The 13,599-nt window shown below is 33.8% G+C and overlaps 4 protein-coding genes across 7 annotated transcripts in view; 2 read left to right on the forward strand and 2 right to left on the reverse strand.

The window, feature by feature from the left end:
• The first annotated feature begins 108 nt into the window (after window positions 1-108).
• LOC123691623 (phosphatidylinositol N-acetylglucosaminyltransferase subunit A) lies at window positions 109-2,242 on the forward strand. Its single transcript, XM_045636110.1, has 2 exons — window positions 109-331; window positions 414-2,242. Exons 1-2 carry the CDS (start codon window positions 317-319, stop codon window positions 1,710-1,712), a joined length of 1,314 nt encoding a protein of 437 aa, XP_045492066.1. The 5' UTR covers window positions 109-316; the 3' UTR covers window positions 1,713-2,242.
• On the reverse strand, window positions 1,945-9,469 carry LOC123691626 (clathrin light chain). Of its 4 annotated transcripts, none has more exons than XM_045636113.1 (6): window positions 9,212-9,468; window positions 8,681-8,848; window positions 8,263-8,374; window positions 7,963-7,974; window positions 7,232-7,420; window positions 1,945-2,194 (listed from the first exon to the last, which is right to left on the reverse strand). In XM_045636113.1, exons 1-6 carry the CDS (start codon window positions 9,375-9,377, stop codon window positions 2,188-2,190), a joined length of 654 nt encoding a protein of 217 aa, XP_045492069.1. In that variant the 5' UTR covers window positions 9,378-9,468; the 3' UTR covers window positions 1,945-2,187. The 4 variants fall into 4 exon arrangements, 2 of the variants coding, with proteins under 2 accessions (XP_045492069.1, XP_045492070.1); XR_006751433.1 differs by having other exon boundaries at window positions 2,179-2,741; window positions 7,146-7,420; window positions 9,212-9,469; XM_045636114.1 differs by lacking the exon at window positions 7,963-7,974 and having other exon boundaries at window positions 9,212-9,466.
• Window positions 9,470-9,603: 134 nt separating this feature from the next.
• On the forward strand, window positions 9,604-11,117 carry LOC123691625 (growth arrest and DNA damage-inducible proteins-interacting protein 1). The gene is made up of 3 exons (XM_045636112.1): window positions 9,604-9,998; window positions 10,144-10,379; window positions 10,864-11,117. The coding sequence occupies exons 1-3, from the start codon at window positions 9,698-9,700 to the stop codon at window positions 11,065-11,067; spliced, it is 741 nt and encodes a 246-aa protein (XP_045492068.1). The 5' UTR covers window positions 9,604-9,697; the 3' UTR covers window positions 11,068-11,117.
• A 1,164-nt stretch (window positions 11,118-12,281) lies between these two features.
• The window catches only part of LOC123691630, a 40,875-nt gene continuing 39,557 nt past the window's right edge, over window positions 12,282-13,599 (reverse strand). The window contains exons 19-21 of the mRNA XM_045636117.1: window positions 13,248-13,452; window positions 12,920-13,024; window positions 12,282-12,443 (exon numbers count right to left, since the gene is read on the reverse strand). Coding sequence (XP_045492073.1) covers window positions 12,318-12,443; window positions 12,920-13,024; window positions 13,248-13,452 — 436 coding nt within the window. The 3' untranslated portion in view covers window positions 12,282-12,317. The remainder of the gene's footprint in view (window positions 12,444-12,919; window positions 13,025-13,247; window positions 13,453-13,599) is intronic.

Here is a 13,599-nt window from a genome sequence, read left to right on the forward strand (position 1 = left end):
CGGCAAATGATCATCAAAAGCATAAGAAGTTTATGAACGCAATCCAGGTCTCGACAAGACGTGACCTGTGACACATTTGACAATTGACATTAAAAAATTAGGTATCAACAATCATAGAGTATAGTAATATATATTGGAAATCAACAATGAATAATTCAACTGTATTAATTGATTTATTTAAAATTAAATTTTAAAATGATTCCTTAGTGCAGTATTAAATTGTCTTCTCTATTAAAAAAATATCTAAGCTCGTTTGGTTGCTGTTGTGGTTGCTGTATACGTACAGTACAGATGTTGGCATTTTTCTCTCAAAAACATGAACACTCAAACAGTAAGTAGAAATTGAAATGTTTCAAGCGAATAAATAATGATATATGAATATGTAAATTAGATAAAAAGCTTTTTAATTACAGGAGCCAGTTATCAAAACCAATAGGCATATAATATGCATGGCGTCAGATTTTTTTTATCCGAATACCGGCGGAGTTGAAGAGCATATATATAATTTATCGCAATGTTTAATAAAACGAGGACATAAAGTAATTGTAATCACACATTGCTATGAAGATAGAGTTGGAATTCGATATTTAACAGGAGGTCTTAAAGTATATTACTTGCCCATAAGAGTTTTTTACAGCCAATGTGCACTACCTACTATGATTTGTAACATTGCGTTAGTACGATATATTCTAATACGAGAGCGAATTCAAATTGTGCATGGACATTCAGCTTTCAGTGTACTAGCACATGAAGTATCTATAATAGGAAAATTAATGGGATTGAAAACAGTATTCACAGACCACAGCCTTTTTGGCTTTGCAGACATGTCAGCAGTTCTTACAAATAAGTATCTCCAAATGTGTTTGTGTGAATGTGATCACTGCATCTGTGTGTCTCACACAGGTAAAGAAAACACAGTATTAAGGGCTAAAGTGCAAGCTCATAAAGTATCAGTCATACCAAATGCTGTAGATGCTTACACATTTACCCCTGATCCAGGTCAAAGAGATCCTAATGTTATAACTATCATAATTGTGTCTAGATTAGTGTATAGAAAGGGTGTGGATTTGATGGCAGCTGTGATAGCTGATATGTGCCCTAGATATCCAAATTTAAGGTTCATAATAGGAGGAGATGGGCCAAAAATGTGGTTGTTACAAGAAGTCAGAGAAAGAAAAGGTTTTCAACATTGTGTAACACTATTGGGAAGCTTAAAACATTCTGAAGTAAGGGATGTATTAGTGAAAGGTGATATATTCCTAAATACATCTTTAACAGAAGCATACTGTATGGCAATTGTTGAAGCTGCCTCTTGTGGGCTTAAAGTTGTTTCCACAAAAGTTGGAGGCATACCAGAAGTATTACCAGACAATATGATATATTTATCTGAACCAAATGTTACAAATATAGTTGAAAGTATAGAATTGGCTATGAACGATTTGAAAAATGGAAACATTGTCTGTCCGTTTGAATGTAATAGAAATGTAAGGAAGATGTATAATTGGATGGATATAACGAGAAGGACTGAAATAGTGTATAATAAAATATTGCTCAATAAGAACAAACCCTTGGGATTACAGTTGAAAAGCTATCTCTCGTGTGGTGTGTGGCCATTCCTTCTAGTCATAAGTTTAATGTATTTATTGTTGCAGTTAGTTGAAAGGGTGTATAAGAGGAAACATATTGATATTGCTAGAGATTTAAAGTTATGATGCACATCTCATAATATTTCAAAATGAATGTTCTAGATAAGAAAAGTTAGGTGCAAAATGATATTGTTTGGGTTGTTTGTTTAGAGGATACAATGTTATTTAGTTTTTATACAATGGATCTTTCATGGATGAGTTAAAAAGGAAATTGTATTAAATTATGCTTATTTCTTTCTATTTAAGATAATTTCTTTAATACCCCATTTTATTGAAAGAAGATGAAATAAAACAAAACTAACTCTGGAATGATATTTATTTATAATTATTGACCAAATAAAAAAGATACTCCAATAACATTAGCCATATTGAACAATAAAAAATAAATTTAATAAATAACAGTCTGTTAAGCAATACAATAATTATTCTATAAACATCACATGTTTTTCTATTACTTTTGTTGTAATTCAATGTGATTTATTCAGAGACTGATTAAAGACAAATATTTAGGCTAACAACATTTTCTTATTTATAAAAATCTTCAAGCTCTGTAACAAGAGAAAACATTGTTATTAAAACATGCTTATTACATTTTAGTAGTTTATTTTCTTTTGACCTTTGACTCGATCAGCTGGTAACCCTTAGAAGACAATTAATTGTTAATACATATTTATAGTAACACTAGCGGTCCGCCCCGGCTTCGCCCGTGGTACATGTTTACGTTTTCTCTCCATAAGAACCATCCTGGTACTTCAAGGAATATTACATAAAAAGAATTAACGAAATCGGTTCAGCCGTTCTCGAGTTATGCGCTTAACACATTTTGTGATTCATTTTTATAGTATAGAAGATCAATGAACTACATTTTAAAACTGCAATTAAAGTAAGATTTCAATACATTTAGATTTGTCTAATCTAAGGCCAGTTAAGTTTAAATGTACTTCATACAGTTTACTAAAGTTTTTGTGTATTTTTTTAAATTAATTGTTAAAATCAAGTCAGAAACATGACATAAGCACACTAAGGATTATGTTCTGATAGTATTTGGCACTCTTTTCATAATAATATATTTCCAAACATTATTGCTCTTTTAACAGAAAGCATACCAGAGAGCGAACCCGATATTTTGAAGAGCGAAGTGGAAAAGGCAATAAAAAGTTTAAAAATGGAGAAAGCTCCGGGACCAGACAAAATAAGGAACGAGATGTTAAGGGGCACTATTGACGAACTAGTACCAATACTTACCAAGATGTTCAATCAAATCCTGAAATCTGGGTATGTACCAACACAATGGGAAACTTCACATATCGCGGGTCTCAAACCATAGGGGCGTATCCACAAAACCCCTACTTTTCAGGAGAGACAAAAAACTTAATAACTTTTTTTGTGATTGAGCCACCTTGTTGTGTTTTTGCATGTAGCTACATATTTACACTGCAGTTAATATGGAATGCTTGGTTTTAAGATATTCCCTCTGTAACACTAGTTTTTAGCTGATACGTCTATTTGCCATGACGAATAGACGGCAAAACTCCGTCAAATTTCCCCCATAAATGTATGGAATTTATGGACGTAAAACCCTTCTCCTTAAATTATTAATATTTATACTTATATTTATTTTTACCTAGTCGGTGACTCAAAATATTGTAATTTAGGAATGAGAACCCATCGAAATTAACGTTATTTACGCGGTTTTTAAAAATCTTACGCCTGTTTGGCTTGGCATTTATATTGAGAGGCGTTTGAATTCAAAGTAGAGGTATAAACCAGTTTTATTCTACAATCTAGACAAATAAAACAAATGGACGTAATTACACAATATTTTCTGTGTGAAAATAAAAATAAGCATATAAAAAATTAAATTTATTTATAAATCTGAACATAGTTACTTACCTACTTTATATGACTAAAGTCACAAACATTTATAACTACGTTAAAAACAACCGACTTCAATATGTAACGGAAACACACGGAAGAGTAAAAAATAAATAAAAGATTTGATGTTATTAATTATTACATATTATTTAGATGTGCTATTTACTAAATAGGTTTGATATTAAGTGCTTAGTGCTTGGCACCGACTTCAAAGCTATTGAATAAATAGCACATCTAAATAATATTATGTAGTAATTAATAATATCAGATCTTTTATTTTTATTTTTTACTTTTCCGTTATTGAAGTCGCTTGTTTTTAACGTAGTTATTTTTAATACTTTATAGTGTATTTATCAACACGAATCAAACGAGCCCAAACTCGATAAAGTCGAGTCAATATATTACCGAGTTCCTATGGCCACCTTTCGATTCCATCATCAAATCAGCTCTATGTCATGATAATGTTTCATCGTTATCCAATTTACATACGTATACAAAATTTCAGCTTAATCGGTTACCGGGAAGTGTATCAAAGTTACTTGCTAGATTTCAATTAACTCATCGAGATCAGACAAAAATGCTCATAAAATAAAAACTGCTAGGCCTATCCGAATAATTTTTTTATGAGACCAATTCGACACCATTACACATCAAACAAAAAAAGAATCATATAGATCGATCCAGAAACCTCGGAGTAATCGGTGTACATTTAAAAAATATACCGGCCAAATTGATAACCTAATTTTTACATGATTTGCTGGAGACATCATTACATATCTTAGCATTGAAGCCACCACTGAATTTCGATTTTGTCCTGGGCAGCAATCAGAATAAAGAATCAGGTGTTCCACATTGGTAAGCTTGGTGATATAAGTATACAAACATGTTGAGACTTCATTCGCCCCTCTATTTCTCTCGTACTCTGGCCAAAAGTAACAGTAGCCCAGTTTGCTCACTGCATTATGTATTGTGAAATTCATAAAGCCCAATTTCCTTTTATAAAAGATAGGTTTACCCAAAATGTCCATTAGGAACAGTATAATACTGCTTCGAAATCAAAGGTACACATCCTACAGAAAAGAAGAGTAGAGTCAACCATTGCCTTTAATTTGTCTTCTTCTTTTCTTCTTTGGCATATTCTTTCCTATTAACATGTTCTTCATTATACTCATCCTGTTTTTCTTTCTGTTCTTCTTCGGGTAACTGCTCAAACTTATGACACCAACATTGGTCTATCCTCGGCTTGTGAAAATCTTAACCTTATTATTCTCCATGCAATGTTCTTTATAAAATAACTAGCTTACCACCCGCGGCTTCGCCCGCTTTCTCTAAAACGATTTGAAATTTAACTATCCTGTCTCTCAAGTTGGATCGAACTGCACATGGTGTGCGAATTTTATTATAATCGGTTAAGTGGTTTAGGAGTCCATTGAAGACAAACATTGTGACACGAGATTTATATATATTAGAATATATATATAGTAAATTCACTAAAGTTATTCCACGCATTAGAATTACATCTACTCGCTTTGGCATCTCACTGCAGAGTGATCGTGTTTCCGTGTTGTTGACATGACGATACGTCCACCAACTTGCTCTGTGACGTCCTCCTAGTGACGAAATCTGGAGACAGCAATACTAAAATATGTAGACGTATGTGCATACGTCCGCAGTGATGACTAAATATCCCAAGGATCATGTTGACATTGATGGTCGTATGTGCATACGTCTATATAGCTCGACACAATGATTTCAGGTTAAAATAAAACAAACAGTCGTATGTGCATACGTCTATATGGCACGTCAAAACTGCCTCAATAAGCAATAATATTATTTTCTAGGGTTTGATTTTACGCGAGTATTATACACGAGCGTGGTCACGGGGAGACTCAGTCTCCCCGTGACCACGCTCGCTGTAAAGTGTTCGAAACGTCGGGAAAATAATAGAATGAATAAATCGCGTTTAAAATCCGTTAAAAAGTCTTTAATTTCTAAAAGCAATAATATTGCTCTTACGTCTATTATACGGCTATATGGCCTAACAATAATTGTAGACTGTCTAGCTTACGGCAAATAATATTTTGCATCTTATACAAAAAGTAATCAGTATTAAATTATAAGAAAAATTGAGGTTATGTATTGCTTAAAGTAGAATCCAATGGCATTAAAAACGAAAAATCGCATTTTTGCATATACGCCCCTATGGTTTGAGACCCGCGATATAATCCTACTACATAAGAAAGGCGCAAAGGATGACATCAGTAATTACCGGCCAATAAGCTTAATGTCGAATGTGTACAAAATATTTGCAAAGGTCATTTTGGGCAGGATATGCGAAAAATTAGATGAAAGCCAACCAATAGAGCAAGCAGGATTCAGAAGAAACTTTTCTACAATAGACCACATTCACACACTAAAACAGATAATCGAAAAGTATAACGAGTTCAACAAGACATTGTATATAGCTTTTATAGACTATGCTAAGGCATTTGATTGCATTAGTCATAAAGCAATATGGGAGAGCTTAGGAAGGCAAGGTATACCTGCTACGTATATTAACATTATTAAGAATATATATACAAACAGCAAAGCAAGAATACAATTGGAAGCCTTGGGTAAAGAATTCAGGATCAAGAGAGGAGTAAGACAGGGTGACCCAATGTCGCCTAAGTTGTTCTCAGCAGTCTTGGAGAACGTCTTTCGTAATCTGGACTGGGAGCATCTGGGCCTCAACGTAGCTGGAAGAAAACTAAACCATTTAAGATTTGCGGATGATCTTGTTCTACTGGAAGAAAATCCAAAGACACTAGGGAAGATGATCAAATCTCTAAATAAAGAGAGCTCGAAAGTGGGTTTAAAGATGAACATTACAAAAACGAAACTGATGACCAACTCAGTAATGGATCCCATCATAATCGAAGATCAACAAATAGAATATGTCGATGATTATTGCTACTTGGGTCAGATAATCTCCACTAGAGACCAAACAACCAGAGAACTAAATAAGAGGATTGCCAATGGATGGAAAAGATTTTGGTCTCTAAAAGAAATTGTAAAATCAAAAGATCACAGCATGGCAATAAAACGGAAAGTCTTCAACACCTGTATCCTTCCATGCATCACCTACGGCTGCGAAACATGGTCCCTTACGAAATACCATCGAGATAAATTAGCAAAGTGCCAGAGAAGCATGGAACGGAGCTTGACAAGAACCAAAAGGCAAGATCGAATAAGTAACCTGCAATTAAGAGCGAAAACAAAACTTACCGATATCCTGGAAAGAATAGACCTCCAAAAATGGAGATGGACCGGCCATATGTTGAGATCTAGACAAGAAAAATGGAGCCAAATTGTCACCAACTGGTATCCAAGGGATGGCAAGAGAAGTCGAGGACGACAACATATGCGCTGGGAAGATGAGCTTAAACTTACCGCAGGACCCAAATGGAGGAGAGTCGCCAAAGACCGGAAGCAATGGAAATTACTGGAGGAGGCCTTTGCCAGAAGGCACACTGAGTTGAGAGATATACTTTAGTGATGAAAACATTATAGCCAAAAAATAGTAGAAAAACCATTCTCACCCAGTCAAAAAGGCTAAATAAATAAATAAATAAATAAATAAACTGACAGTTAAGCTACACAGAACATATCCATAAGCTGTGAAAACTCCCACACATTTTTATTTTACCATACCTATATGATTTACTTACACTTTAGTTGCCCGCGGGGGGTACTTAGGGCTGACTCCCGACTGCTTCAACTGGAGTACAATGGATCTGAGACGAGCCACATCGCGGCCGCGCCTCGGCCCAAAGTCGCAGAGTTCCGCCACGCGAGCCCACTCGTTACCCTCTTCAACGGTACTCTCAGATCCACGGGCTAGAGCTTTCTCTGCGTTTCTAGTAATTAATAGATACACTCGTAATGTATACCCAAATATGATGAACATTTGTGAATTTTTTTATAAAGGAGAGAAAATGTTCCACCAATAATGCCCAAGAATGTTTTAAAATGAGATTGAAAGGACTTGTGTTTTGCTAACAAAACAATTTTTGATACATTTAAGATTTGAATTACATATAAAGCAAAGAGAAAAATAAAATCATTGAAATTAATTTTATGTGACTTATCTTAATTGTATTTAATTTAATGTTAACTGAATTCATTAACTTAATGGAATTTGGATTTATTTTATTATTTAAATAATGACATTGTTAATAAAATACTTTTTATTTTAGGAAATATATATTTAAATACATTATCAAATACCCCAATGATGCTTTTTATACAAATTTTCATTGAAACTAAAAATAACATGAATTCGACAATATCATAACCCTGTTATACCCGTGGACATACATAAATAAAGTCTTAAATATATGTATATATAAAAAAATCCTCCACCCACACAAGTTAGTGAATACCACTCTAGTGTACTTACTTAGCAGACTCCCTGAGTGCATAGAAAAGAAAATATACAACTTTATAATACATACAAAATGCACAATATAATTTAAAATGCTTCAATCTACTTGCAAATAGGTCAATAATAACCAAATTTTACAGATAAACACTGCATAAAGCCATTTTTTACACGCAGTATATGCCACAAAAGGAATATATTCAAATTAATGAGATTCTACAGATATAAAAGCAGATTCAATTTTTTTTTAATCATGTACAAAGCAGTTGCACTATAAAAATATTTGTTATCTACAGAGTATTATAATAAGATTTTTACCTGTTAGCTGCCTTAGTTTTAGCAATTTGCTCCTCATGTGTTTTGTACCAATCCTCTAATTCCTTTTTAGCTACCTTCAACATTTCTTGCTTCTTTCTCTCTTCCTCAGCATCTAAAGACAAAAAGAAATTCAATATTACATAATAACATAAATTTAGTGTACTACAGAGGATACCATTTTGTCTGTATATACACCATGATGTCCTAAAGCAATATTCATTCCATAGTTAAAAAAATGGAGCTATGTAGGTCATCTTGTATGATCACTTTACCAAACTGGAATTAAAACTGCATTAAGATGGCCCAGAGAGCTTCATAACAGCATTTTAATAATGGAACAACATGACATTTCAAAAGATTTTGAGTAAAATGTAATAGGTTTCTTATAGTCTTTAAGACAATTATTTCATGCCAGTACCTTTCTCTTCCAGTCTCTGCTTCTGTTCCTCTCTCCATATCTTAATCTTCTCAGGTTCTTCCCTTTCTTGTCTGAATACGGAGACTGCTGGAGCAGTTGGAGCTGGTGCAGGGGCTGGATCGTCATCGAGCAGACCATTGGCTTCAAATGCTGCTGCACTTGGTACTTCTGGATATTTAATGTTATTTATTGGTTTCTAATATGCAATGTTGTTAATTGAATTTGTTTAATAATTCTAGACAAATACTTGTTACCAAAGATGATTGTGAACTACAATTACTATAAAATATTCAAAATGCTAAGTATTCAAAATCAAAATTTTACTTTGTCTATGAAAGGCAAGAAAATTAAAACACTGGCAAAGGCTGAAGTCCCTGAATTGGGTGGAGCCATGAAGAAATTTATAACTTTTCGTAAATAGTTTGTAGGTAGGCACTAAAAATATGTGAGTAGGTAGGTAAATGTACAACTTTCACATCTACAAATTTCTAATTACTCCTTCATTTTAATGTATAGTACAAATTAAATTACCAACAAAATCATCAAGACCGTTGGAAGCTATACTCGACGCAATAGGGGGCGGAGCACTGGTTTCTAGCTCATCTTCTAGTCCTGCCAGTTGGTTTTGCTCTCGAGCCAAGAAGTCTGCGGCTGGGTCGACTTCGGGTTGTACGAAATTGTCGCCGAAATCATCCATTGTTCAGAATTATATGAAATGATTCACTGAATATACGAAGCCAATAAAGTTGACGTCGATGAGAAACCAAGAAATACAGCCAATGACAGTTGACAATTTGACACTTGACACCCGAGAAAGACAGACATTTGTACAGATTATTTAAGTACATAAATATTCTACTTATACCTACAAACGTTTATATGTTATCTTTAAAATATTTGACAATTTGTTTTGATTTTGACAATGACACAAAACACCACAGCAAAACACGTAACCTCTAAGGTTTATTTTCTAAATTTCTAAAACAATTAAATTTAAAGTTTTAAACAAGAGTAATCATGAATTTGTGTGTAAGACCAAAACTGCTAAGATCTAGTCTTATAAGCATTTTCCGTTCGGCAACAACTGTTCCAGAGGTGGAACAAAATGAACAAGTTTTGTTCGACGATACTGAAGATGCACTCGCAAAAGAAGCAGAGATTGAGAAAAAGAGAAATATATCACGACTATCACCTGCTCATCTAAATGTAATGCATAAAAGGCGGCCATATGAAGAACCTAAAATATTAGCACATCTTACCGTCAAATATAATCGCAAATTGTATGGGAAATATGGTGCGGTCAGTGGCATTAATCCCAGTAAGTATAGTTTACGTAAAACTTTAATATAATCTGATTGTACTACATATTAGGTTAGCTTAATTGGTAATAGTAATTAATAGTAAAATTATTGTTAAGATTCCATACGAAAAATCATTCACAAAATAATCACTTTTTCTTCCAGGTATTTGCTGGCCATCCAAAGAAGACATTCAGGAAAGACAAGAATATGAAGCCGTAGCATTTCCCTTTACGATACAACAAATGATGGAAACAGCTGCACAGAGAAAACGAGAGCAGCAGTTAAGGATAGAGCAAAGGGATAAGGATGTAGCGGCCAAGTTTGCCAAGCTGGACCAGATGAAGAAGGAATTGAATGATAAAATGGCTAAGAAGGCTGCAGAGGTTGAGGCTGCTAAGGTAAGTGAAATAGTCCTTAATTAAAATAGTTCATGTAATTTTAACAAATTCAAATTCATTTATTAATGCCCAGTAGTGTCAATAAGTTTGAAAAGACTAACATTTAAAGCTACCCCAGTCAGTCAAAACAATCAATTCACAATAATTCCACTTAGATTGGTTGCAAATTTAATATGTGATATGAAATATTATATCGAAAACTTACCCAAGTTTGCAGAACTTTTGGAATTTTTTTTCACGACCATACAGCAAAAAAATAATTTAATGGCAATTTTAACAATGTGGACTTCGGACAAGGTTGCAAAATGAGATATATTGTCGTCCCAATGAACCATTCACTTTTAGAATTATTGTTAAATTTTCGATTTTGAATGTCGATACTGACTGATGTAAGCTGTAAAATCGAGTTTCTACTGTGTCTGAAAAATAATTATTTTTATTGCATTTATTTTTATAAAAAATTGTTTCAAATTTCTGTTAACAGCAAAAGAAAGAAAGGCTAGTTGAAGAAGTGCGACGCCACTTTGGTTTCACGCTCGACCCTCGTGACGAGAGGTTCCAAGAAATGTTAGCCAAACGGGAGAAAGAACAGAAGAAGCGAGAGAAACAGGCTAAGATTGAGGCCAAAGAGAAGATGATGCTCGCCAAGTTACAACAGAAGAAAGTCGATGAAGGAAAGAGCACTTGAATAGGTATTTAATTTTATAGTTTAGTGTGTAATATACTGTTAATTTAGAATATTTGTTTCATTTAAGGCCGTGTACGCGGTCCGTGCGCTGTTTGGCTCAAATATGTGATTTTTCAAACCAGATTGTCCATCAACCACTTATCTTACAAACATATGAATTACTAATAATTTTAGGAAATTTTATTGTCTATATAGTTAGTTAAGAGTTTTTTTCAATTAATACAGTATTTGTGAATACCATCAAGATAACTGAGCCGATGATTACTTGATTTCACTTTTAGTGTCAATTTCGAAGCTAAAAATATCTGAAATTGCTGACAGATCTAACACACATTTTTTTTAACTAACTGCAAAAATCCTTATTAAAATAGTTAGTTAAAAGATTTTTTTAATTTGGACTCCTAACTTACGAAATTAAAATCCGAACAATGTGAATTTTTTTAGAAATTATAGTCGACAAAATGATTATTTTCACCAAGATATTTGACTTAGTTGAATATAATTTATACATATTGCAATAAAAGAACGTATTACTTATAAGATAAAATTTAAAAAATCAACTAAGGTACCTCTATTATTTTTCTACAATTTTTTTTAAAGTACTATAAAACACTGCGCGCGACCCGATTAAAATCAGTCGGCAGCGAGCCTTCCCAGAGAGAGGACATGTTGCTCGGCGCTCTCCTGTGGACCTATGCTGTTCATAGTAAAAGGATAGCGCAAGCCGCGATCTATCGTAATAGATCGCGGAGATTTTGACTTGCGTTAAATTGAATAAGCCCTCTTAAAACTTCATTGCTAGTTTCTAATGCACCATGATAAATAAGCCGGAATAAAAGATTATTCATCACTTTGTACTAGGAGACAAAGGTATCCTAATGAATTTTATGTGCCAGCGATTAGATGATTGGGTAGGGTTATTTATTATACACTAGCTGTTCCGCGCGGTTTCAACCCCGTGGCTCCACTACTGTTTGTCGTAGCGTGATGATATATAGCCTATAACCTTCCTCAATAAATGGGCTATCTAACACTGAAAGAATTTTTCAAATCGGACCAGTAGTTCCCAAGATTAGCGTGTTCAAACGAACAAACAAATAAACTCTTCAGTTTTATAATATAAGTATAGATGTTTTCTTGGGAAAAAATTGTTTTTATACAAAATTGATGTTCAGGAAAAGACAAAACACAAAATAAATACAAAACTTTAATCTTCGCAAAACATGTAACAAATAAACCGTATCCAAAAGTTACGACTCGTCGTCGCTCGAGTCGAACGCGTCGCGCGGGTGAATGGCGCGGCGCGGGGAACACACCAGTGTGTCGGACGAGTCGCTCACCGTGCTACTGGCGGGACTCGACTTGTCGTATAGCGTCTGGAAATTATCACGAAAAATAAATATTACTAGATCAAATAAAGAGCGTGTGCGCCGAGCACGTGTCAAAAGTGAAACTTCTTTGAAGATTACTTATTATATTATACTAAAATCGTTGCCTAACTCCATGACGTGACGGTATTGCTATGACGCGACCTTGAAATTTTACTATCACGCTGATTCAAAAAATAACAGCTTTTTTGAGAAATTGACGTAAGTAGGTATTACACTAGGCTAGATTCTAGAAAATTCAAGTCGGAAAAATATTTTTCAGTATGTATGTTTGTTTTAATGATAACTTCAGCAGCTTTTACTGCTGAAGTTATTTGGATAAGATTATTGCCTGAATTATATTGCTATTCATATGAAATACATTTAGTTAAACGATGCATAGACCTGTTGTAGGAAAATAATATAAAGATGCAAGGAGTGTTATAATTTTTATGAGATGTCCAATAAAAATGACTATTCAATACCTTTTTCACATCTTTCTGTCCTGCGATAATTTCGTTAAGGATATTCTGTTCATTGGTATACGAGTTCTTTGTGTCTCCCATTTGTTTTTCTATCATCTCTGGCTTCTATAATAATACATAATAATTATATTTCATTAATTTTTACATAAAGATTGTGTACAGTCATGATGCAAGAACATTCGAAAAATTTAACGGTCTCCCATGACAATATGTACGTGTTTAAAACTTTGTATTTTACACTGATAAAAAATGTAAGGAACTTTTCTCTATAATGGATCAAAAGAAGCTTCAGTATTTTCCTTTAACCTGGGATGCTGTAGTATCTTACCATCTCCACTATATCCCTATACTGCACGTCGCTCAACAAATGTGCCGATTTGGTCATCTTGTTCCTGTTGACGTTGTCGACCATTTTCATATGTGTACTCTGCGCTTTCTTTGCTATCACATTGACACGAATTTCTTCTTCTTCTCTATCTGACTCTTCCATTTGTGATGATTCTGTATCCTTCTTTTTCCATTCTTCGCATTGACTGTTATCAAAAATATTTTAGTATGATGCTAGTTTAAGTTCGAAAACAGATGTTAAAATATTTTAAATTTGACCAATTATTACAGGCATTATTTCATTTAGATGGATGTCTATGAAATCGGTTGTCATTTCTATTGCGTGTTTTAGT

Source organism: Colias croceus, chromosome 5, assembly GCF_905220415.1.
Source record: "Colias croceus chromosome 5, ilColCroc2.1".
NCBI lineage: Eukaryota > Metazoa > Arthropoda > Insecta > Lepidoptera > Pieridae > Colias > Colias croceus.